Source organism: Mobula hypostoma, chromosome 2, assembly GCF_963921235.1.
Source record: "Mobula hypostoma chromosome 2, sMobHyp1.1, whole genome shotgun sequence".
NCBI lineage: Eukaryota > Metazoa > Chordata > Chondrichthyes > Myliobatiformes > Myliobatidae > Mobula > Mobula hypostoma.
The window spans coordinates 210,918,095-210,943,646 of NC_086098.1; the positions used below are offsets into that span (position 1 = coordinate 210,918,095).

At 39.2% G+C, this 25,552-nt stretch overlaps 1 protein-coding gene across 3 annotated transcripts in view; it reads right to left on the minus strand.

Annotated features, from left to right (window-relative positions):
- The window catches only part of nfatc2a (nuclear factor of activated T cells 2a), a 167,405-nt gene that overhangs the window by 15,023 nt on the left and 126,830 nt on the right, over nucleotides 1–25,552 (minus strand). For 2 of the 3 annotated variants that reach the window (XM_063041478.1, XM_063041476.1), the window contains exon 10: nucleotides 21,278–21,321. The exons of the other annotated variant lie outside the window; for it this stretch is intronic. In XM_063041478.1, coding sequence (XP_062897548.1) covers nucleotides 21,278–21,321 — 44 coding nt within the window. The remainder of the gene's footprint in view (nucleotides 1–21,277; nucleotides 21,322–25,552) is intronic. 3 annotated transcript variants of the gene reach the window in all.

Sequence of the window (25,552 nt, forward strand, 5' to 3'; positions counted from 1 at the left end):
TCCAGTTAACATGATTTCATCATTTGGTTTGTTACATTTTGGGACAAGAGAATGATTTTGTCTGACTTATACAAGTAAAAGCTATGTACTCAACCCTTAAGGAGGAACAATTAATCAGAGAACAGTAATCACCTCTTCGGCTGGGGTTGCAAAGAAAGGAGAGGAAGCAAACTGTTTTCCCTTCTTTCTCAAGAGAATAATTACCTGGAAACTGGAGTAGAGGAAATTTACTTAGGCCTGTTTGGTAGGCTCTAATCCCACTAAGTGAGCAATTTCAGGAACATTTTGTCGTGTCTGCACATATTTCCTGGTGAAATGCTATCCAATGGATTGGATACTTCCTGGCTCTATTTACCCTAATGCCAATACTACTTCCTTGTTGTCTGTTGAACATGTCATGACATCTACAATGCACAGAGCTGCTTTTGTTTGGTGGAAGAAATTAAATCAAAAAGCCAAGGTTTATGACCTGTGTTCGAAACACAGTTTCCCAAAGAGCACACCACAATGAAAACAGTGTAACAAGGGGTCACCATGGGAAATCATCATAAAGACGTCACTCTTAGTTAATGACAATTGTTTGCCATGCTTCGATAATATGGTATTGCAGCCCTCTGATTCAGCCCTGGTCTCCTGATTATTACCCCTCCAGGGTCCATTTGGTCTGATCATGGCTCTCAGTTCCCATTGCCCAATCACAGGTATCCTTTTGCTAAGGTGATGTACCTAGTAAAGTCTGCTAGTCCACTTTCTGTTCCCTTCTACCTTTCTTCCCAAAATCCCCACTCTCTATCTCAGTTTCCTATCTTTTCATGCTGCATCCCACTCAAGTAACTGAGAAACAGGGGCTTTAAATGTACGTAAGTAGCTTTCTTTTGGTTGCTCTAGTGGTGAAATTGTTTTGAAAATTTATTCAAGGGTTGGTTTTTTTCATCTGTCAGTCATATATTCTCTGCTGGAGTGGCCACAGGCTGGACAGCAGTGCAAACCATTTGAAATTGATATTGGTATCTGGTTCAAATTTTTGAGTTTTTTTTTCGCCATTAGTTTGAAGTTCTTCACATCTTTATTGCCTATAAAATTTGCTTAAATTAGGAACTGAAACTAAAATTCCCCCAGATAATTTAAATCGGGTTCAGACCCAGCAATAGTACTTCTATTAATAGTTCACCATCATTCAGCACCACAATGAATCCAAAGGTTTTCAGATGTCAATATTCTATTCAGTTTGATTCTGGGCATGCAATGCCATGGGCAGCAGCCTCTACTGAGTTCTTGCTACTGCATACACCTGCTGTGCTATAGGAACACTATTCTTACATCTTTCTTATGGAATTCTGCTGGCAACAACAAACCCATTGTTTTTTTTAAGAGGCTGGAAGGATTAATATTTGAAATGGTGAAATATTAATAGAAGTACTATTGCTGGGTCTGAACCCGATTTAAATTATCTGGGGGAATTTTAGTTTCAGTTCCTAATTTAAGCAAATTTTATAGGCAATAAAGATGTGAAGAACTTCAAACTAATGGCGAAAAAAAAAACTCAAAAATTTGAACCAGATACCAATATCAATTTCAAATGGTTTGCACTGCTGTCCAGCCTGTGGCCACTCCAGCAGAGAATATATGACTGACAGATGAAAAAAACCAACCCTTGAATATTTGTTTTTTTGTGCTGAGGTTTGGAACGATATATTTATATTATTTCTTTAGCTAAAAGAAGTCCTGATCTAGAAAGTTTCACTCATATAAATTGGGGAACAGCAACTTAAAGGATGCAGAGAAGTAAAGGAAGCAGACTCCTCTTATAATATACTGAATTAAGCTTTTTGAGTGTTCTTTTGGTAAAACACACCACCCTTGTACTAAATAGACAATAATTAATGGCTACAAATTCTAAATTCTAGATGGGTGCGGTAGAAGGTGTCAATGAAACTTCAGATCACTGATAAGCATTTGCAAACTTCTATTGCCCCCTAATGCTCCAGGTTAAGCATTAGGACTCAACAGATGTGAGCTTAATAGAAGATTGAGTGATAGTGGGGAAGGGGCATGCTAAAGGATGCAAAGTAAGTCCATAGGGCATTCAGTCCAATGTTGCAATAGAAAAATTTGGATTGTTCTGGAACTGCTGAACAAGGGGTTTCATCGCAATACCTAAAAGAAGCATTGCTGGGGATATTATATTATTCTCTGCAACCCGTTGTGGAAATCACATCAGGGATGCAATGATGACTCATGCCCAGTACTGCCCAGCTGAATTTCCAAAGTGACACAAAATCTCCTGGAAATGGTTATTATTGAAGTTCATTCTGGAAAAAGTTAATTTCCAATTACATAACACAAAAAAATCATTATGTAACTGAATTTCTAGGCATATGTTCAATCCAATATCTGTGCTGAAAACCCTTACAATTGGGTTGGTGCATCTAGGTTCAGGAAGCAAAATAGTTTTCACCACTGATTGGCTTGTGCTGTGAAGCACGTGGATGAGGAAAGAACTAGTTTTGGCTTGATACAACTCTGGTTCTTGAAACCTCAACATTTATTATCAAGGCTGACAAAGAATGACCATTTGGCTGAAGAACAGAGAAAATGATGAAACTGAGAACATCTCCAATTAAAAGAAAAGTTTCATATTAAAAGAATTTTTAAATTTAATCTAAAGAAAGCCAGCACCTATCACTGATTACTATCAAAACCTTCTTATTTACCTAACATTGAAAATGATTTAAGTTGTTAAGCAAGTAGAATCATTCATATCATATGCACAACATTGTAAAACCAATGGCTATTATCTACTTCTTTAAAGCTAAGAAAATTATTTAGAAGTCAGACAACCATTTACTCAGGTCACTTACCAAATCTTTCTAGCATGGCAATTAAAAGAAAGTGTATGAGTATGCTTGAGACAAAGGAGAACACACAATACCAAGGCACAAACAAGAGACAATCTGGAGATGCTGGAAATCCAAGCAACACACACAATATCAAGAAATGAAGTTCAATTTTAAATTGCTTTCCCAAAATAACACCCAATTATAAATCCTGCACAATGCTCACCACAATTGATCAAAGAAGGGAGATAGCATGCCAGAGAGAAAGGGTGAGCAAATAAAGTGAGAAGAACACTTTCATTGCTTTGCAATTATGACATAGTGTCCTACAAAATAATGAGATAAGGTTCTTGAAATCGGAGTTTGGAAGACTACGTGCAGCCAATTGCAGAAAACAAAATTTATTTCCATATTTATTAATAGAGTTCGGTAAAACAGAAGAAAAGATATGTTAAGTATTTTTTATATCTGTATTAAAAATGTAAGTGTGGAATGAGAAAAGGCCATTTGTCCCATCACAGCTGCTGTCTTCATAGAATCATAATGCTTACTGCATCTCAGACCTATCTATTTAATTCTAAGGTAAATGATTTGCATAATTTGTATATGATATATGATGCAAAACACATGTATTAAATACACAAGCATTGCCTAGAACATACAGAACACAAACAGACCATTCACCCCAACCAGTCCAGCCTAAAATGTATGCTTTATAAGTCTCCTATTTTCCCCATGAGAATCTACTATAGCTTCTGTACCTAATACGGTTCAAAGTAAGATTATTGTCAAAAGTACATATGCGTTACCATATACAGTACTGCCCTATGATTTATTTTCCTGCAGGCGTTCACAATAACTACAAAGAAACACAACAGAGTCAATGAAAAAACACAGATTACAAAGACGGACAAACAACCAGTGTGCAAAAGACAACAAACTATACAAATACAAAAATTTTAAAAATAGTAATAATAATAAATAAACAAGCAAACCAAAATGAGAACATGAGGTATCGAGTCCTTCAACGTGAGTTCACAGGTTGTGGAAGCAGCTCAGTGTCGTGTGAATGAAGTTGATTGAAGTTATCCACTCTGATTCAAGAGCACTGATGGTTGACGTATAATAACTGTTCTTGAACCTGCTGGTGTGGGACCTGAGGCTCCTGTACTTCCATCCTGGTGGCAGTAGTGAGAAGAGAGCATTGTCTAGATAGTGAGGTCCATGATGGTGGATACTGCTTTCCTGTGACAGTATTTTGTGTAGGTGTGCACAGTGGTGGGGTAGGCTTTACCTGCAATGGACTGGGCTGTATCCATTACTTTTTGCAGAATTTTCCATTCAAGGGCATTGGTGTTTCCTCATGGTATCCTCTTTTATTGTCATTTAGAAATGTATACATGCATTAAGAAATGATACAATGTTCCTCCAGAGTGGTAACACAGAAAAACAGGACAAACCAAAGACTAACACTAACAGAATCACATAATTATAACATATAGTTACAGCACTGCAAAGCAATACCATGATTTGATAAGGAACAGACCATGGGCACAGTAAAAAAAAGTCTTAAGTCCCGATCGACTCCCGAGTCCCCGATAGCAGGCATCAAAAGGGAGAAACTCCCAGACATAAACCTCCAGGCACCGACAACTGCTGATGCATTGGAAGCACCCGACCACAGCCGACAATGAAGTCCTTCCATCCGAAAACTTCGAGCCTCCAACCAGCCCCTCCGATACAGCCTCCCGAGCGCCATCCTCTACCGAGCGCCTTTGACCTCGCCCTGGCCGCCGAAACAAGCAAAGCCAAGGATTCGGGGCCTTCTGCTCGGGAGATTCCAGATCACACAGTAGCAGTGGCAGCAAAGAGGGCATTTCAAAAGTTTCTCCAGATGTTCCTCTGTACTCTCACGTCCGTCTCCATCAAATCAGAATTGTGTACGGCACCCTACTTGACAGATTTACAGATATCATTCACCGGAGAGGCCACGCGTGCTGCGTCGCGCCGCCATCTTCTCCTCCTCCTCTTAACCATGTCTGAATGCTTTTATGCATGAATTTACAGATACCTGATTGGTTGATGAGATATTTGCATTAACCAGCAGGTGTGCCTAATAAAGTGGCCACTGAGTGTATCAACTTAACCCTCCAGTCTTGTCTCCCTTATATGCTTATTTAGTTTTCCTTTAAAATGATACAATTTACTGTACACCAGCTGTGGTAGTGACTTGCTGTGCAAAGAAGTTTCTTCTAAACCCCGTCTCATTTTTGTGTGGCAATCTTTCACTGATCTTTTAGTGTTTGTTATTCTAATTCCAATTACATTTTAAATCATCTTCAATAGCTTACTATTTGTTTCTGATGATTAAGCCATCAAACACAGATGTAAATCTGATGTTTTGTTTCCCGAAATCAGTATAGCAGTACTTGAATAAGCCTGCATTTGGAACAAGAATATGAAATAAATACTTAAAGCTGATAAAGTAGATACAGATGTCTTCCTCAACCCTCCTAAGTAATACTCTGTTTAGAGGAGAGTGTGCGTTTGTGTATATGCATACATGTGTCTATTTGTGTTTGCTCATGTGCAGCCTTTAAATCTTTTTACGATACTTGATTTACAACCCAGTTTCACAGACTTCTTAAGTACAACTAAAACAAGTTACTTTAAGTGTTTCAGTATATTTCAAAAACAGCAGCATCAGCCAGCATGAGAAAGGAAAACCACAAAGTGTTAATGTGTCACATTGGAAGATTCAAATTTTATGATCATCCACCAGCAATTTGGCTGATTGGAGAGAAAGTCAGTCGCTCTTTCCTGAAATAGCTTTCAGATGGACAGTAATGAGGGTCATATGACAAATACTTGCCATTAATGCAGCCTTTCATTCTCTGCAGCACAGGGAGTCAAAGTGTGGTATTATATTGCTTAGCAACATGACTAACAACCATTTCAACCACTGTTGCAATGTTTTTGTTTACATTTTTGTTTCAGTCTAACTTTACAGAGAGTTACAGTATACAGCAACGTAGTTTAGAGTGTCTCCAGTGAAGCTGTGTTTCCTGCTTATGGTAGAGTATCCCTAGGTAATGAATGAGGAGGAGGCAGAGTTATACATTCTTTCTTTCTGAAAGCCTGTTAATTTGCCGTCTCAATATTACTTAACAATTTGGATCTCTCACTATATGGTTCTCCTTCCCATTTCAACTTTCTGATCTCATTCTTTGATTTAAAGCTTTTTTGCAGTTTGAAGTAATATCTTGACTGGTTTCCTTTTGATTTCAGGAAGACAAGACTGTGAACATGAAGGGCCTCTTGTTCAGTTGCACATTTGTTTGCCAGAGGTGAAGTGATTTTGCTTTGTTAGGTGCCTCAGGTTATTTACATACTAACCATTTTGACAGTATATTGGCGTACCAAAGAAGGACCCACTGGAAAGGTCGAATACCAGACTGATTCCACAACATACAAAAAGTTGTCCCTGGCAGCTATGCCTGCAATAAGAAGCATTATGGAAGGTTGTTTTGGGGTCGGAGTATCAATACAGGGATCATCATAGTTTTGGCTCTTTGCAGAGCTCTAAGATGATTACTGGAGCATCACTGGTGCCACCACCCACTCTAACAATGACTTCAAGGAAGAAGGAGAATGGATGAATTAAAGAAAAGAACTCTACATAAGAATTCATCAAAGGAATTCAAAGCCATGTTGTAATGTAATGCACCATTATGGAGGTTTACTGTCAAAATATGTCAGAAATGCTATGCTACTCAGTTCCCAGGCAAAACCCTGGTGTTTGCGCAAGTGCTAAGTGATGTCTATATACTTTGTTCCAAAAAGGTGCTTTAGTTGAGAGGTACAGTACTCTTGAACACTATCGGCTAGCAGATTGGGGAATTTGGAAAATGTTCACATCTTCTGCTTACAGTTTACTTGTGGCCAGGAGAAACTCTCTACTTGCAAAGAAAAGTTTTCTGTCCTCAACATAAACAAAAGATGGTGTGGTTAATGACACTTCCTGATTTTTTTTTAAATTTCGGAAGTGACTGCAGCCAAGAATTAGCCACACTACTCTTCAGAGCAGCTTTATACCCATTCAAGACAAAGACAAGCTTACACTATTGAATCTCTTCTCCAAAAGTTAAAGAGTTTGCCAAATCTGTGTGAGTTAGTTACTTGTGCTACAAGAAGCAAATTTTGCAGCGATGCACAATTTTATAAAGAAATACTGAGACAGTGAGATTTACTGGATGGAGCCATTCGCCAATTATCAAAGCACCATTGTCTATCGTTAACTACTCCTCCTCTTGGAAGCTATGCTTTATTTTATGAAGGGTGTGATTCAGACAACTTTTGAACAGAGAGATTGAAAATTTGGGCAGTGCTCACTTCTGCCAAGTTTATACTTGCTATTGATTCCAAAAAGAGGGGGACAGTGGGGATTGATGAAGTGATGGGGGGGGAAAACAAGTTTCTAGGGCAACACATGGTGAGAATTTCAAAAGTCTATAAGACCATAAGACATAGGAGCATACTAAAGCCATTTGGCCCATTGAGCCTGCTCTTCCATTCACTCATGGCTGAGAGAGTATATTATCCCTCTCAACCCCATTCTCCTGCTTTCTTTCTGTTTGATGTTCTTACTAATCAAGAACCTATCAACTTCCACTTAAAAAATACCTAATGACTTGGTCTCCTCAGCCTTCTGTGGCAGTGAATTCCACAGATTCACCAACCCCTGGCTAAAAATATTCCTCTTCATCTCTGTTCTAAAGGGACATCCTTGTAATTCCTACCAACTACATTTGTTTACAAATAGTTCCATAGGAAATCTATAAGCTTTCTGCAATGGGACAGCATTAGGTCTCTAAAAAATGCTACTCAAGAAACAGCAGGAAAGAATGGACAGCTGTGCGCTCAACATAATAATAATGAGTACCAGGTCCAGTAAAGATGTCCCAGTAAAGTACATGAATTGGTGCCAAACCTAATATTTAAATGAATTCTCTTTCAGATTTGTTTCATAGCCAAGGCAGAAAGAGAATGCTAGGTGTGTTAATTCCAAGGCATAAATTTGTGGGTTCAATTTCCAGACCAGTCAGTTGACTAAATAAACTAGGCAAGAACTCAGTGGAGTTGTAAGGGAATACAGTACTGTTAGACTAATGAGATAATAAATCAAGGTTTTGTCAACTTCTTCCGATGGGCGAAGAAATACATGAGAACTGTATCCTATGATTCAGTTTTAAAGAGGTGAGGACAAGAAATAGTATGCTATCTGGCTGTATTCCTGCTTGAGAGAGCTTGTTGTGTCTCAATTACGGTATCAGAATAATGAATAATTTAAATGCATTTAGTTGACAGTAAAGCACCTTAGGAAATATTGAGACTGTAAATCATAGACAAATAAATATTAGCCAGGATACTAGGAATAAATTTTTGGTCCTCTTCTAAATAAGACATGGGATTTATGACCACGAGGTAGGGGTTAAATTCCTATTAGAAGGATTGCATATCTGATGGTCCAACATTTCTTCAGTGCTGTACTGGCATTTAAGCTTGACAAATGTGTTCAGTCCTGAGTACTGGGTTTTGAATTGAGAAGCTACAAATACATAGAAGAATTGCCTACCAACTGAGCCACATTTGACACCAAGCTGACATATCAATAGTGGTAGTATGCTTACCACAGGCTTTGGAAGAAATAGAGACTAAAAATAGACAGACTAATTACCAGCTGATTGGAAATAGACCAGATAGAAGGCAACTCTTTGACTCCTTGCAACAGAGAAAGCTTCAGCCAACTACTTTTATCAACACATGCAAGAAATCCAAGTGAACAGAATAGACTTAAAACTGTAAAAACCATTCATCCAGGTTAAAATATTTATAGTACTGGAGGGATTAAAATTTGGCCATTCATGCTGTCAAGCCAGTAGCACAATTTAAGCATGGTTGATTTTTATCCACACACGATCGACATTCCTTTATAACTGAATGAAAATTTGTTGCTCTGCTAAGAAAATTTTCAATACATACAGCATCTATAATTTTTTTTATTGCGAAGTGAATTCCTAATGTTTTCCACATTTATGTGGAGAAGGTGATTCCTGATTTCATTCCAACTTGACCCAAATTTAATTTTAAGTTTGCACCTTCCTATTTGAGCCTTCTAGCCAAAGAAAATAGTCTCACCATATCTACTCTGTTCAAAACATAATAAATTTAGAACTAATAATTTAACTGATTCCATTCAGCTGTCCCTGGGCTCTCCACCCCCTCATTGGAATATCTATTCCCACTGCAGCTGTTTACCAACCCACTTTCAGTCCTAGACACATCCCCATGGCACCAACAACATTCCCAGCTTTCAACCATTTGGTTTTTCTTAGATTGTTTTACTTACTGAACAGGTATAACATTTCTGCGAAACCACAGTCTTATAATACTTGAGTTGAGCGTTACCTGATTATTTGCTGTTGTGAATTAATTACTGACACGTTATTCCAGAGAGTTGTGAACTTAATTAGACAGCAGTTAAGTCTGGTGCTGATTTGATGTGGGTTTGCTGGCACACCCCCACCAACTCCATAAGCAAATTGCTGAGCAAAACCATATGTCCAGAATTAATGTGAAGCACAAAATGTCGCCAGACATTAAGCCAGGATTTTCAGTTTGAAATCTCTCAGCTCTATAAGAAATGAGTAAAATTGAAACAGGAACAGGACAAAAGGTAAAAGCTGCTCTGTTCAACATCCAAAGCAAGTTTTAAACCCTAAAGAGGTGAAAATGAGAGTAACCATTAGCACTTCACAGCTGAGGTCCTGATTTTCTGCAGTTTATTTTGCATCTTTCTTTACTTCATTCCCTTACAATGAATTTCTGTCAATTATTAATGCAGTCAGTGAGATTGCCTCTCACCTCATTTGGCAGAAGTAGATGATTTCTTGCTGCCAATGAAACTCAGGCCTCTGCTGGGCACACCCGAGTCTGACAGTAAACTAATTAATTTATGCAGTGTTCATGATCTGTTTGTTGGACTATTCATTTAGTAAATTGGCCGATCAAGAGTCCCAAAATAGGTCCCAAAATGCTGAGTCCAACACTAGGTACATGGGCGAGCTGTTTGTAGATTCTACAAGAATAATGTAGGATTCTCTGCTCAGCTTTCCTCCTTTGCTATGTACTTCCATTCACTTTGACTCTGAAAAACCATGCAATTTGCACAATGGCGCGAGTTTACATCAAACTATTGACCCGCTCCCATATCCTCAGCTACACCCTCAAAATGGACAGGGTATTCCACTGGAGTCACTAGGTGCAAACTTTGCAGGTTTTGATCGCTTAGCCTTCCTTCCAATTCACAAAATTGATGCAAGTTTGCATAAGTGTGACTCCCTGCCATTTGTCAATTCATAAACTATTTATTGCGGAAAATTTTCTCGTCTGTGGAAATTTATGATAATGTGTTTCTGGCATGAACTTGAACCAAAAAAGGGAAGAAAATAAAGCAAACACATTGCAAGAAACCTCAGATTATTACAAGCGATGTGAAAGACTGGCTGCACTGACACCTACCAATTCCTAACTTGGTTACCACCTTACCTGATGCTGAAAACAACAAATTGGGATACATGGAGAAGTCTGCTCTGTACAAAAAGTCTTCTGTGTATAACATATTTACTTGGACAAAACATTTAACTGCTCAAGAGTGATGACTAGATGAATGAGCAAACATGGTCCTTTGAAATTGACTCATATCCTGCTTAAAGTCATCTTTAGTCCCAGTAAATAAATATCAAAGCACACTTTGCTTTTATTCATTTACTTCTGTTTAATTTCAGGGGTCTGCTGCAAATGTTTCTGGAATTAACAGCAACTTAACTTACAATGCCGAAATGGCAAAGTTCTTCAGGCAGCAGAAAAATAGATCATGAAACGTAGTAAAGTGGAGGAATTTATGGAGGCAATTCCAGGGTGTGTATGAAATGTTGAGTGAAGACTGCTGCTGAATGAGGAACAGAGACAATAGACAATAGACAATAGACAATAGACAATAGGTGCAGAAGTAGACCATTCGGCCCTTCAAACCTGCACCGCCATTCTGAGATCATGGCTGATCATCTACTATCAATACCCGGTTCCTGCCTTGTCCCCATAACCCTTGATTCCCCTATCCATAAGATACTTATCTAGCTCCTTCTTGAAAGTATCGAGAGAATTGGCCTCCACTGCCTTCTGAGGCAGCGCGTTCCACACCTCCACAACTCTCTGGGAGAAGTAGTTCCTCCTCAACTCTGTCCTAAATGACCTACCCCTTATTCTTACCCATGCCCTCTGGTACTGGACTCTCCCAGCATCTGGAACATATTTCCTGCCTCTATCTTATCCAATCCCTTAATAATCTTATATGTCTCAATCAGATCCCCCCTCAATCTCCTTAATTCCAGCGTGTACAAGCCCAGTCTCTCTAACCTCTCTGCGTAAGACAGTCCGGACATCCCAGGAACTAACCTAGTGAACCTACGCTGCACCTCCTCCACAGCCAGGATGTCCTTCCTTAACCCTGGAGACCAGAACTACACACAATACTCCAGGTGTGGTCTCACCAGGGCCCTGTACAAATGCAAAAGGATTTCCTTGCTCTTGTACTCAATTCCCTTTGTAATAAAGGCCAACGTTCTATTAGCCTTCTTCACTGCCTGCTGCACTTGCTCATTCACCTTCAGAGACTGATGAACAAGTACTCCTAGATCTCTTTGTATTTCACCCTTACCTAACTCCACACCATTCAGATAATAATCTGCCTTCCTGTTCTTGCTCCCAAAGTGAATAACCTCACACTTATTCACATTAAACGCCATCTGCCAAGTTTCTGCCCACCCACCCAGCCTATCCAAGTCACCTTGAATTCTCCTAACATCCTCATCACATGTCACACTGCCACCCAGCTTAGTATCATCAGAGAATAATTGGAGACATAGGAGGCCAAGGTCTGATTCATGGAAGCAATATGTTGACATCTAGTCTAGAGAACACTAAAATAAGGGACAGCTAAAGTTACATGGGATTCATCAAACGGTAAATGTCATAGTGTGTTTGGGCAGGAAGGCCAATGTGAAGCATATAAATGATAAGTAAATAAAATATTCTGAATACTTGCTGATAAACTGGGTAAATCAGTGCCATTTATTTTGGTTCTGATCATGCAAAGCTTGAATGTATCGACATTAGATCACACTTGCAATCGTCTCCGATGAAATCACAGCACCATCAGCACGAGGACTCTGTAGGTGATCCACGTCAGCACACATGGCATGTCCCCATTATCAGGTGCACATATGATAAGTGGCACAATGCAGCACAAAACTCAGACCCACTCTGTATCATGTGCATGTCCCTTTGCATGAACGTGGCAGCAGTCTGCCTCTATCCTGAATCCTATTGTCTCCTTCCTGGCAGGCATAATGTGTAATGATGCTGTTTGACTGCCACCAGGTGAGCGCATTTAAGGACAGATGCCCTATTCTAGTTGTTACAAAGCATTGCGCCTGGAGCTACACAGAATTAAGAGTAAATCTGTTGAGAATCCTGCATGTCTTTTTTTTGTGGGGGGGGGGAGGGAGAGGGAGAGTTATTTCTGATCTCCTGGTTGTTTCAAACCACATTTCATCCACTTCCACAATTTTAGTGGGAGACCCAATTTGGTATCTCTGCTTAATACAACAATTATTTACTGTATAATCCAATTTCTGGCCAAAATGAACACTACCATTAATGCTGCTTGTTTGAAATGACAGGGGCTCTTCTGTTTCATATAAATATATGCAGCATTATCAATTTTACAAAACAATTAAACTCCTAAATGTTCCATAGTCATTTTATTACATGGTCAGGGTTCTTAGCTATTGTACCAAAAATATTAGAGCCCTGGAACTGTACACTGGAACCATGTCATAATGAAACTTGGGCTACCATATAAACTTTTGCCAGCAACAGGGTCCAGGGTCTCTGTTGTATCAGACAGTAGTTGGGCATTGACCGTTTTCATAGCTGAAAATGTGCTGTCTAGTACTCTACTACAAAGTTAGGCTAAGGAGTTCAGCAGACACAAGCCTGATTAGATTTGTGCCATTTGGAGTAAGAGGAGTCTAATGTATGAGATGAGGTGAATGGATGGAGATTGAGCAGTGGCAGGTGGCTCTGAGTGGGTGGCGTGAAATGTGGTGGGGTAGGGGTCAGATGGTTTGACCCAACAGTGCCCACTGACAGATCACAGGAGCAGGAAGTTGGTACAGTGCTGGGAAACTGAGGGAAGTGGCTAGAGGCCAGCTCAGTCATGCAGGAGCTGGAGGTGGGAGGGAGCAGGAGGTTGATCCTGTTGCAGGATTGGAATTCAGCAATGGCCCGGACATCATTTGGCAGGAACTTGGGGTGGGAGAAAAGAAATTGGGGTCAGCAGCAAATTGTAGGCAGGGTTGAGGAAACTGCTGTGTCAGAGAACTGCAGATCAGGATGGGAGGAGGGTTTATTAGTTCACGCAAAGGCTGGATCACAGAGTGATCGGGAGGGTGTGCTGATTGTGGGAGTGGAACCAAAAGATTACCAAAAGGTAATTTACTTACCATACAGGCTCTCAATTTGGTACTCAGAAATGCCAAATTCTCAGGACAATGTGAACCAAGTTCAACCTTGTTCAAAAGGAGGGCGTCGCAGGGGGAATAACCTCACCTCCCATGCTCTTGGTTCCTTGATGCAGAAATCACATCAGCCTCAGAAGCATAATTAACAGCAGAAAGGGTCTAGTTAAATTTTTGTCTAATTGGTGCAATCTGAATATGTTCAATATTGTCTTTCAATCAAAAAAAATAAAAACTTTAGTTTCATTGGAAGATACCACAAAATACAATAGAAGTTCTCGTGACATATATTTCACAAACTTCTGTTTCATGAGTGTGTATGAGGTTGAAGTGACAAGACCCTCACTCAGCTCCAAGTTACTCTTTCTGCTTCTTTGCATTAACTGGCTCTTCTTTTGCGACTAGCCTACTTGTATGTTTTGTACAGCCAATTCATTTGTGAAAACAAATTCCATTGATTTTCTTCCTTAAACACTATTTTGGATATAGAAACATAGAAACATAGAAAATAGGTGCAGGAGTAGGCCATTCGGCCCTTCGAGCCTGCACCGCCATTTATTATGATCATGGCTGATCATCCAACTCAGAACCCCGCCCCAGCCTTCCCTCCATACCCCCTGACCCCCGTAGCCACAAGGGCCATATCTAACTCCCTCTTAAATATAGCCAATGAACTGGCCTCAACAGTTTCCTGTGGCAGAGAATTCCACAGATTCACCATTCTCTGTGTGAAGAAGTTTTTCCTAATCTCGGTCCTAAAAGGCTTCCCCTCTATCCTCAAACTGTGACCCCTCATTCTGGACTTCCCCAACATCGGGAACAATCTTCCTGCATCTAGCCTGTCCAATCCCTTTAGGATCTTATACGTTTCAATCAGATCCCCCCTCAATCTTCTAAATTCCAACGAGTACAAGCCCAATTCATCCAGTCTTTCTTCATATGAAAGTCCTGCCATCCCAGGAATCAATCTGGTGAACCTTCTTTGTACTCCCTCTATGGCAAAGATGTCTTTCCTCAGATTAGGGGACCAAAACTGCACACAATCCTCCAGGTGTGGTCTCACCAAGGCCCTGTACAACTGCAGTAGTACCTCCCTGCTCCTGTACTCGAATCCTCTCGCTATAAATGCCAGCATACCATTCGCCTTTTTCACCGCCTGCTGTACCTGCATGCCCACTTTCAATGACTGGTGTATAATGACACCCAGGTCTCGTTGCACCTCCCCTTTTCCTAATCGGCCACCATTCAGATAATAATCTGTTTTCCTATTTTTGCCACCAAAGTGGATAACTTCACATTTATCCACATTAATTTGCATCTGCCATGAATTTGCACACTCACCCAACCTATCCAAGTCACCCTGCATCCTCTTAGCATCCTCCTCACAGCTAACACTGCCACCCAGCTTTGTGTCATCCGCAAACTTGGAGATGCTGCATTTAATTCCCTCATCCAAGTCATTAATATATATTGTAAACAACTGGGGTCCCAGCACTGAGCCTTGCGGTACCCCACTAGTCACCGCCTGCCACTCTGAAAAGGTCCCGTTTATTCCCACTCTTTGCTTCCTGTCTGCTAACCAATTCTCCACCCACACCAATACCTTACCCCCAATACCGTGTGCTTTAAGTTTGCACACTAATCTCCTGTGTGGGACCTTGTCAAAAGCCTTTTGAAAATCCAAATATACCACATCCACTGGTTCTCCCCTCCCCTATATGGTGAAACAACTGACGTATAACGTTCTAACAGGTTCTCTGCCTTTTTTAAATTTGGAAAATCCAATGCAGAAATAATCTAATTTGAACAAAAAATCCTTGGCTGTACACACTAAATACTCAACGTTGTAGCAGATGCACATTAATTCTGAATTCACTGAAGCTGAATTTCGATGCAATTTACAGATTCATTTCAGTATCACATTTGGTACACTATCATAGTTTACATCCTCCTATACCTTACTTATTTCACTACACTACTTTAACATAGTCTAATTATACTCATACACAAGTAACTGGGCCTTATACAGGAACTATCCAGTTTGAAAGAAATACCATTCCATTAAAAGAAAATCCACATTGTCTTAGTTGAAAATTTTTCATTATGTCTGGACTACCATAACATTTACTTTGACAGTGAATGATAATTATAAGCCCAGAAACCATATATTAAAAAAAATCTTTAAGTTTTAAGATTTAATACAATGTGACAGTTTTAAGCAGCATGGACATTAAGAATTGTTTAGACTTTGAAGATAGGCCCTGTTTCAATTTTCTCCAGTGAGTGAGAATGAGGGCTTTCTTGCACTGTTTAAGAGACAGTAATAGCTTCCTGAGTAAAATGAAACTAAGAGGAGATATGTTAACGTTAACAGCAAAAAGTACCTTTGTCAGTTGAAAGTTTTCAGTATGAATACTACGAGATATTACACATAAATCCCTCCCCCACTGTAATCAGTGACACTTAATAGTTGGATGTTGAATCTGATATCCATTTTAAACTCTTTCTATACGTCAAGCACAAGATTCACTAGTTTAAAATATTTCCTTTATAGCAATAACTGCAACTCAATCTAACAAAGAAATATAAGTAGACTGTAGACGCTTCCAAGGAATTTGTGCTCCCTAGCCAACCAAGTTAAAATTTTATAGCATGAAATCCAATCCCGAAAATCACCAGATATTACTTTATTTATTTTAGCAAAAAAATAAGTTATGAATTGAATTGTAAAGCATTTTAAGGTGTGAGTGAACAGAGAGGAATTAGGATTCAAATATGGGGAGTGCATAAAAATTGTCGATCATGTGCTGTTTAATAGCATGTGTATGCTACTGTACTCTGAAATACGGCTCTACTGAAGTCAGCACATCTGAGAACAGAATATCACATACTCAGCATGTCTAACTGAAGAGTTTTTACCTCTTAATTCCATGAACTTGTAGGCATGATTGACAAAGCCATGAAAAGTTCACGACATTTTGGTTTTTACAGACAGACATTAACCTGCTCTTTACACTGGAGTCAAGTTAAATTCAAAAACCTGTAGAAAACTTGGGAAAACCTGAGAACACATTTTTCCTGCATGCCCTGCAGAATCTACCTGTTAAGCCTCTCTTCATGGGATTCCCCAACAGGAGTCAGTTCACTTAAAGGGAAGGTGGCCTTCAAGTAGAATAGTAATGACCAGAATTCGTGTGTGTTGGCAAGCCCATGATAGGGCAGGAGGGAACAGATGGCATTTGTGAAGGGAGAAGTTGGCTCAGTGATCATGTTGTGGTGGGCAAAAGGTTATCTGTAAATTTGTTAGGCCTGGGAAATCCAAATCCCAGGAAACCTGGCTGCCATGGTCAAAATAAAAAGGCTATTAAAACAAGGCAGATCCCATTATATAAAACTTAAATAACTACTTCTCTCCTATGGTCGGACTGGCTTCTATCTCTCAGCCCACATTCTATGAACCACAGAATTTTGTTTTTGCTGCAGATTATAGAGATTTTAACCTATCACATGCTGCAAATTCAACAACTTTTAGGGGATAACAGCAGAAAAGTAATTAAGTTAACTTGTACAAAAAAGTTGTTGGAAAATAAACTATAGCCTAAGAGCTATCTGTGTTTATAAAAGCTTTCACCAGCATAATGCCATTGACAGTAATCAGAGAGAAAATGAAGAGGAGAAATTTCTTTACTCAGTGCAGTGCTGAAGAACACAAAACTCAGCCACATGGTGTAACTTAGACAGAGACCATTGCCTTTCAAAACAAAACTGTTCTAAATTTAATGAATCTCATAAATAACTGCCAATGCTATCATGCTTGTTCATTAACACTATCATACTGACTAGATTATACTTAATATATAAATGTAAAACCAGAAATTAACTCAAGTTCAAATCTATGAACTGCAAATGCCAGTCTGCATTCCATATTTGTGAGCTGTAACATCCCACGATATATATAAACCTATAAACTGTATCGGGCCAAAGTCAAAGTAAAGCAAATGGTTTTGGATGTAAAATTGGTTGCACTGTCAGGATATTTTCTTAGGCATTAAAATTGTCAGTTTGAGAATTTATTTCTGTGCTATCTTTCTGAGTAATTTCATTGGGATTGCTAAAATAAGGGTGCCATTGATCAGTCACATGAAGGGAGAAAATGGAGTCCAACATACAATCTTGTTTACAATTACAGCTTATTAAAAATAAATTTGTTCTGACAACTGATCCCAATCACATCAACTTTCATTCATGACTTATATTTAGACACCAGCTTATCCCCAAAAATATTGACTCATAATTCTATTACTTATAAAAATCAGCAGGAAAGTCCCTTCAGACTTTTCAATCCAATTGATACAAATCAATTTATAAGCCTCATTTGATTTTAAGATCCAGAAAAGATGATGGTATTTATTCTGATCAGTTTTGCTTGCAACACAATGATATCTCCAACTGCCTATATGTACTTTTCCTTCAAGCATAATAACGCACACATACCTACTAATATCCACTTACCTGACCACTACTGCATATAATGAGACAACAAAGTTACACAGCTTTAGTAGTATATGATTGAGACCCCTGCATGAAAGTCTAATTTCTGTCAACACAACATTATTTGGAATTACAATGATGCAACATCAATTTCCATCACTTCCTGAATGTTCAGCAGTTACACAATTAAAACGATGAAAGCCAGACTCAAGCTACCACAAACAGTGGTTCGAGGGAGGTGGGAAGGTGTTGGGAGACCAGCTTCCAAGAAGCAATCCAGTAATAATAAATTGCCATTGAGACTGCTTTGTCTCAGAGTTTCAGATTTAACTGCTGTGGGCAGGGTTTGACAGGAAACCCAGTGGCTGACAGTAGACAGCACAGCAAGGTTTAGCAGTCAAGTTCCTTTCCTTCAGTGTTACCTCCAGAATTGGCTGCAACCTCAACCCACCGTGTACTGGCAATTATAGTCTTTCTGTTAGACTGTGTGCCATTGTCCCCTATGGTTCTGTTCCTCTCTCTTGAGATATGACTTGTAGTATCTCTGGGAAAAGGGGAGAAAAGGATAAAAACATTGTTTTCATGCCCATTAGAGCTCCTATGTAGAGGCTTCCCAGTAGCTGTCACGGCAACACTCCATTCAACCCTGGCTATGTTTCCATCAGCCAGCAATTATCAGGCCCTATTTATTTCTCTTTTAATATTCCCTGCCCCTGAACATATTGTGTCTATGTTGCTATTTGACTGAACGCACACAGCAAAGCTGGACACGTGGGTGGTGTCTGCATGTTTTCAGGTACTCTGCGACATTTGTTACCGTGCGTCAGTTGCTGTGGTTTGAGAATTTTCCAGTACCAGAGCAAAACGCTGACAGTGCAAACACAACTATCACTGAACATCTTGCCTGTTGTCATCCGCCCTCTGTAAAAAGCCCTTGCCTTTGACTGGATTTTGATAGGCTACAAGTCACTATAAAGACATACATTTTCAAAGGTGCATATAAAGGGAAGTTTACCTTTCTGTCACAAGTAATTCACAATGGAAATATCATCTATATTCTTGCCCAGCTGAGATTTATTGCAATTCCAGTTTCAACGACAAAAGGTTGGCCACATGCCTTTAAGCTAATTCTGTCACTGATGCACCTTATCAAACGAATGAACCGAATGACTCCAGAATTGTCCTGTTGCTTTAAAGTAAAAGTGCAGCTGTAGTGTACCTACCGACCTCAGACCTGCCTGTCTGTGGTTTTGGCTGCCAAATGCAGCAGACGGTTCGACATGAGTGCTTACACACACGTGCAGAACCTCTAAATCCACCAGTTCAATAAACTGAACACACAGACAGCATTGTGCACACTCTCATGATACTTAAGTAAACTCTGAGCGACACTGTTCAGATAAATCTTCAAATGAAGTAATTCTGGCATGAGAACATGTCTGAAAGAGCTGCGTATTTGGAATTTGCATGTGCATTGCCCGTCATTTCCTATTTATTCACTTCAGGAGCAAATTGGAAGGGGATTTCGCATTGCAATCTCAAAATGCCTCTTATCAATGAGACAGGATCAAAGATTAAAATGATCCCCACTGAGTCAGGAATGTTCAATATGCTCCTTGAACATTTTGCAAACAAAATATGATGTCTTGTTGTTACCCTTCATGTTGGTCAACTCCTGTAATCTGACTACTTTTACTAGGCAGTGTTCTCACTCAAAGCCTAGCTTGGTATTAATAGACTGCAACTTTCGACACTCTATATATATAAAACAGAGTATGCAGTTTTCAGCATACGCCTTTTTTTTTGCTTTCTACTTTGCATCTTTTTTGTTTTGAATTGTGTAATAACTTGAGCAAACTGTTTAGTTGCATTAAAAGGTGTGATTCAACAAAATGCAGACTTCCTGCTTCCTGTGAGCCACTCTGACAGTCCAAAAAGAAAATCAAAGTTTCATTTTATTGACAAAATGCACCATTTTGGTGATAAAGAAATGATCTAGTTCCTGCTTTTGCACTACCGAAAAAAAAATCAGAACTTTAGGTTTCTGTGCAGCTGCCCTGTTGAGCCTTCTCATTGTCACATATAAACATCTGTCAATGTCAAATGTTGATATCTTTGTAAGGATTTGGAAGATGCACACCCAAAAGCAAAGAACATCAGACTCTGAATAAACAACAACTTAGATAAGCTTGTTACCTTTTGGATACAGAAATTCCATTCAGCTGTGACTCATAGTAAATTCAGGAGCAACTATGTGAGAATTATGGAATATGGGAAGTCTCAGTGAAAACATTAACTTAACAACCACAATGCATTTGACAGAGTGTGAACTGGGTAGAAATGTAATCCCCTTAGTTGCTATTTAGTGTTCTCCAGTCATCACAACAGAACCCTTATTGGCAACTATATTATAAGAATCAGCACTCATTAAATAGAAATTCCAATGTGGCTTTCATTAAGGAATAAAACACAAAACTGCTGAGTGTCAAAAGCTGAGGACAACCTGTAAACCAAGCCCTCATTATTTTTACTTTAGTTGAAGAAAATGATCAAAAGGTTGAAATTTTGGCACTACAGTAGTAAATAACAAGTACAGCAGATAGCCATGCACAGCAGTATACAGGAGCTGTTTATAGGGAGGAAAGCCTTGTTAAACCAATACAACAACCTGCCATGTGTGTTTAATTTTTTCCGTTAACTTTTACCACTGCAAATGCTCTGTTTTTAGGTGATCAGATTATTTGGAGACAAACAGCTGAAAATAGGATAGGGAGGGTGTTGTGGGGAGGTGTGGGAGTGGTGTTCTAACTTGCCAGATTGGCAGGGATTCTGGTATGGAAAAGAATGCTCTCAAAGGTCCCCCAACAGAATAAGAGCGAGGTGAGCCAGCAAACCCAGCCAGAAATAACAAACAAAACGGCTTTCCCCATCCTGCCCGAGCAGCCAGCTCCACAGCATTATAACAGTTGCCATAGAGCTTACTTTGCTATCATAACAAATTTGATATGTCCAGTTATAAAAGAGTTCACTGTATTTTGCAGACATGAAAATTTAATTTTTGTTGTTTTTTCACACTGCAGGCTTACTTCTGTCTGGGTGCTACAGACAGGGACTCCCTCAGTTTAAGCTGCTGTTTCCTTTCTTTCACCTCAAGTAAGCTATTTCTGCTTCCAGCCCCAAATGTTACCACAAATTATGTCCCCTGAATGTAATTACATCTCAGGTGAGTGCTCAAAATCATTCTATGATATATTAATAAAACGTTTGTCCTACTTCTTTGTCAGGAATCAAATCTTCTCTACATACCTTATTAAAGTGCTCCAGCCTTTTGAAGAAGTCCCATGGAGTTTCTGTAAAAAAAACTCAGTTTCACTGGTGCAACTTAATTTGGTTGGCCCTCATATCAAAATTTGGTTGATTTCTATAAAACTATAACAACTTTCTTTACCAATTATCCCAACAACAATTAATCCAGTGCTTTCCCAGCGTACATGACAAATAAACTCTTCTCGGGCTTCCAGCCGGGTCCAGGTATCCATTATAACCAACATTTCAATGACAAATTTTGCCATCCCTGATGAAGATGGCAGAGTTTGTCATCGAAACGCTGGTTATAATCGATGCCTGTACTCAGCTGGAAGCCTAAGAAAAGTTTATTCAACAATTAATCCATTATGAGAATGCCAGAATACCTAAATGGGAACATTTCCCCATCTTGCCCATCAAGGCCAATAAAACAGGACCTTCTTTAGAGAATATAAATTAGGCCAGTTATGTACATATTGCAACCTGTGTGAAATACACTCTAAGGACATTAATTAGAGGTATGGCCTTGATTGATTTACAAGTGGACGCAACTAGTTTAAAAGCTACAATTTGGTAAAAAGCTAAATTAAATTCATTATCATAGATATAGTATTTTGTCATTTGAAAAGCTGACATATAAGTGAATAAGATGTGAAGAGACAATACATGAGATTCAACACAATAAATTAGAAAGAATACAAAAACCTTCAATAAGTGCCAAATGATAAAGGTGGCTTATGTTCACTTTAACAGCATAATGCCTTGCCCAGAACAACATTCCCTCTAATTTTTTTACAGCTGCATGGACCTACCATTGCTCTGAGTAGGATTTTCTTACATGGCATGAAAACTGTGTGGAACTTCAACTGTCTTTTTGGTAATATTCATACTACGAATATTAAGAATGAAAATTGAAATATCACATACTTTTATTATATTTATTAATTGAAAGTATAATGAAATATAGTAAAACAGAGAAAATCTTTCATGTTTTGTAAACTTTTTCTAGCTGTGGCCAATTCTAGCTGCACATAACAAAGGCTACGTGTGCGGGAGCATTTTACTAACTGCGTGGCCATGCACCCACGCAACTTATAGGGAACTGTGCCCAAAAGAAAAGAAGGGAGCCATCTAGCTTCATATCCCTGTTTCATTCATTGATCATGATTGGCTGCTCTTGCATTATATATTTTGATATTCCTATCCAGAAAAAGATTAATAACTTCAATTGGCATAGCACGTTGAGGGGGGTGTATCAGATAACCACTACCAATGAGTGACAAAGTATTTGTTGATTTCATTCCTATTCGGTCAGATCTAAGTTTTAGATTCAGTATTCTTATTTTGATTCCCTATGCTGAAACAAATAATTTCTGGATCTTCCTGACTAATTTTCAGTTTAACTCCCCATTCACCTCTTCCATAGTTCTGATAAATCCTGAAAGCCAGATCTACCTTTTTACTTGAAAGCAAAATTTCTCATTTTGTATTCCATCTTCTTAAGTTGTATGCCAATATTACTGTTCAGTAGTTTCCAGAAGCACCCAGATCTACTTCCACAATTGATAGGGCCCGGATTTTTACTATGTAGCATACCATTTATCAGTACTACATGAAACAAATTTACTGCAACATGAAAGTGTGCCTGCCTCACAGTGAGTTCCATATGGTCAAATATGCACGGTAGCATCAACTGTGAAGGGTAAATTTATAGATTATATGATTTGTTTGGCTTGGGGATAGTGTGGCCTACTCATGTAGATGTAAGACATCTGAGGTTTAGTTTTCTGTCTTTGAGAAAATCTGCTGGAGTGTTCTGATACTGAGAATCTCCCCCACTACAAGCTCTTCTCCAGACCCTCCAACATCACTGTCCTTCAGCCTTACTGTATTCTCAACTCTTTGCAATGCCCCCGATTGTTGGCCCAGGTGCCTATAACTCTCCAGTCGCTGGTTAGAGGTTCTCCAATGCTGCAAAATATCAAACATAACTTATACAACCCCTCAACTTGTATCTGCACCATTCACAACACGACCATTGCTGAGTGACTCTCTATAACTAGCCATGTTATAAAGGCTGATTTCTATTTCTTCCCTTCTACTAGGGTATCATTCCGCTGATTGCTAGCTTGGCAACATCCCATTAATTTGATCACTGTTAATAGCCAAGATCACCAAGCCAACCCTTACCAACTACCAACAGCCATTTTTCAATGGTATTCATTCCCAATAACCTGACTCTTTAAATTCTGATTCCTCATCTAAAGCCTCAGTCCTCCATGAGATTCCATTATACCCATGATATGAACCAAGGCTCATGACTTACATAACCTTTTTCTTATTTTAATAGTGGGTCTTAGTGGGCATAAGGTGAGAAAGGCGTATTCTTCTACCTAATACATAGTAGAACTCCCCTAAAGTATTTTGATTGTCACACTGTGAACCATGATTATGGGCCAGATAACTTTTAGGCCTTAGTCACTTGTCATTATGAAATGACTACAATTATTATTTATAATATGTTCATTCCATACAAAGGGAGGCATTTTTGACAGTTTCTTTTGATAACAAGAATCTGGGAGCTGGCCACAGTGTATCTTGAGCAGAAGCTTGAACTGAGATTGGAAAGGAACATTATTCTTATAAAGTAACTGAATCAAAAGATAGAAACAGCTTTCTGGAAGGTTGTAAGGAGCTGAATGTCACTTAAGCTGCTTGCCAGCCCCTATTAAAGAGGTCACATGGTATTTTGGCAGAAGAAATGGCTCAAGAATAGTGCCTGGTCTGTGGTAACACACACAAAATATGAGGAACTCAGCAAGTCAGGCAGCATCAATATGCCTATCTTATCCCATTAAATTCCAACAGCCATTTCTCACCCCATTTTTACAGGTAGTTCAGATCCCACAAGTGGGATCAGTCCTCACTATCCACTACACCTGCAATCCTCTTGTTATTCACATATTTGCTGATCTAATTATTACATTATCACTCAAATCATTGATGCAGATGACAAACAAAAACAGACCTAGCACCGATTTCTGAAGACTAGTCACAGGCCTCCAGTCAGAGAGGCAGCCGTCTACTGCAGCGTCTGGCTTCTCCTGTTAAGCCAATGTTAAATGCAGTTTAGTCTTCTCCTGAACGCCAAGCCGATGAACCTTCTTGACCAGTCTCCCATACAGGATGTTGACAAAGGCCTTGCTAAAGTCCATGTATACAACATCCACTGCCTTTCTTTCCTCAACATACCTGGTAACGTCCTCGAAAAACTCTGTAAGATTGGTTAGACATGAACTATCATGCACAAAGCCATACTGACTCACCTTAATCAGTCCCTCTCTATACAAACACTTACATAACCTGTCCATTTGAATACCTTCCAACAACTTACAAACTACTGATGTCAGACTCATTGGCCAAAAACTTCCTGGCTTATTCTTATAAGTATTTCTTGAACAACGGGACAGCATTAGCTATCTTCCAGTTCTCTGGCACCTCACCCATGGTTAAGAACATATTATATACCTTGGCCAGGGTCCCTCTAATTTCTGCACAAGCCTTCTACAAGATCTGAGGGATTTATTAACTGTAATTTGCCTTAAGTTATTTGCAAATTAATTAGTAATGCCTGGTCTTTTTGTGTTATATAAAATCATTCAAAAATACCATGCACACGTAAGCACAAATGGAATGGGGAATTGATTCCATGTTTTTCACAAGCATGCTGTTCCAAATATGAATGGAGTTGGGTATGGGGCAATGATGTCCAAAAGTATATCATGCATACTTAAGCAACACACAAAGCGCTGGAGGAACTCAGCAGGTCAGGCAGCATCTATAGAGGGAAATAGGAAGTTGATGCTTTATCAGCACTGCTGCCTTCCCTCTCTCAAGCATAATTGACATCAGTGCAGTGGAAAAATGAAAGCACACAAACACTGATGAAACTGTGGGCCTCAAGTAGAAAAGCAGGAGGATAAAGTCCTGCTTGAATGTAATATAAAACACCTTCCTATTTAATCCACTGCAGGCTAAATGCCACGAAAGCTATCCATTGAAATTCCTATGAGGGGCCTATAGTTAGAAGGAAACACTTATCTTTGGGGCTGGGATCACAGGTATGCTTTTCCCAGGTACCTGCTCTTGCTATCAAAAAGCCCAGTTCTTCATCAGCGAGATTGGGGTGCTCACCATGTCTCCTGGTCTTGAGAAAATCATTTTAACCCCATAATTTGAAGGTCCAGTCCTTGAGATACCTCTTTAAATACTTCT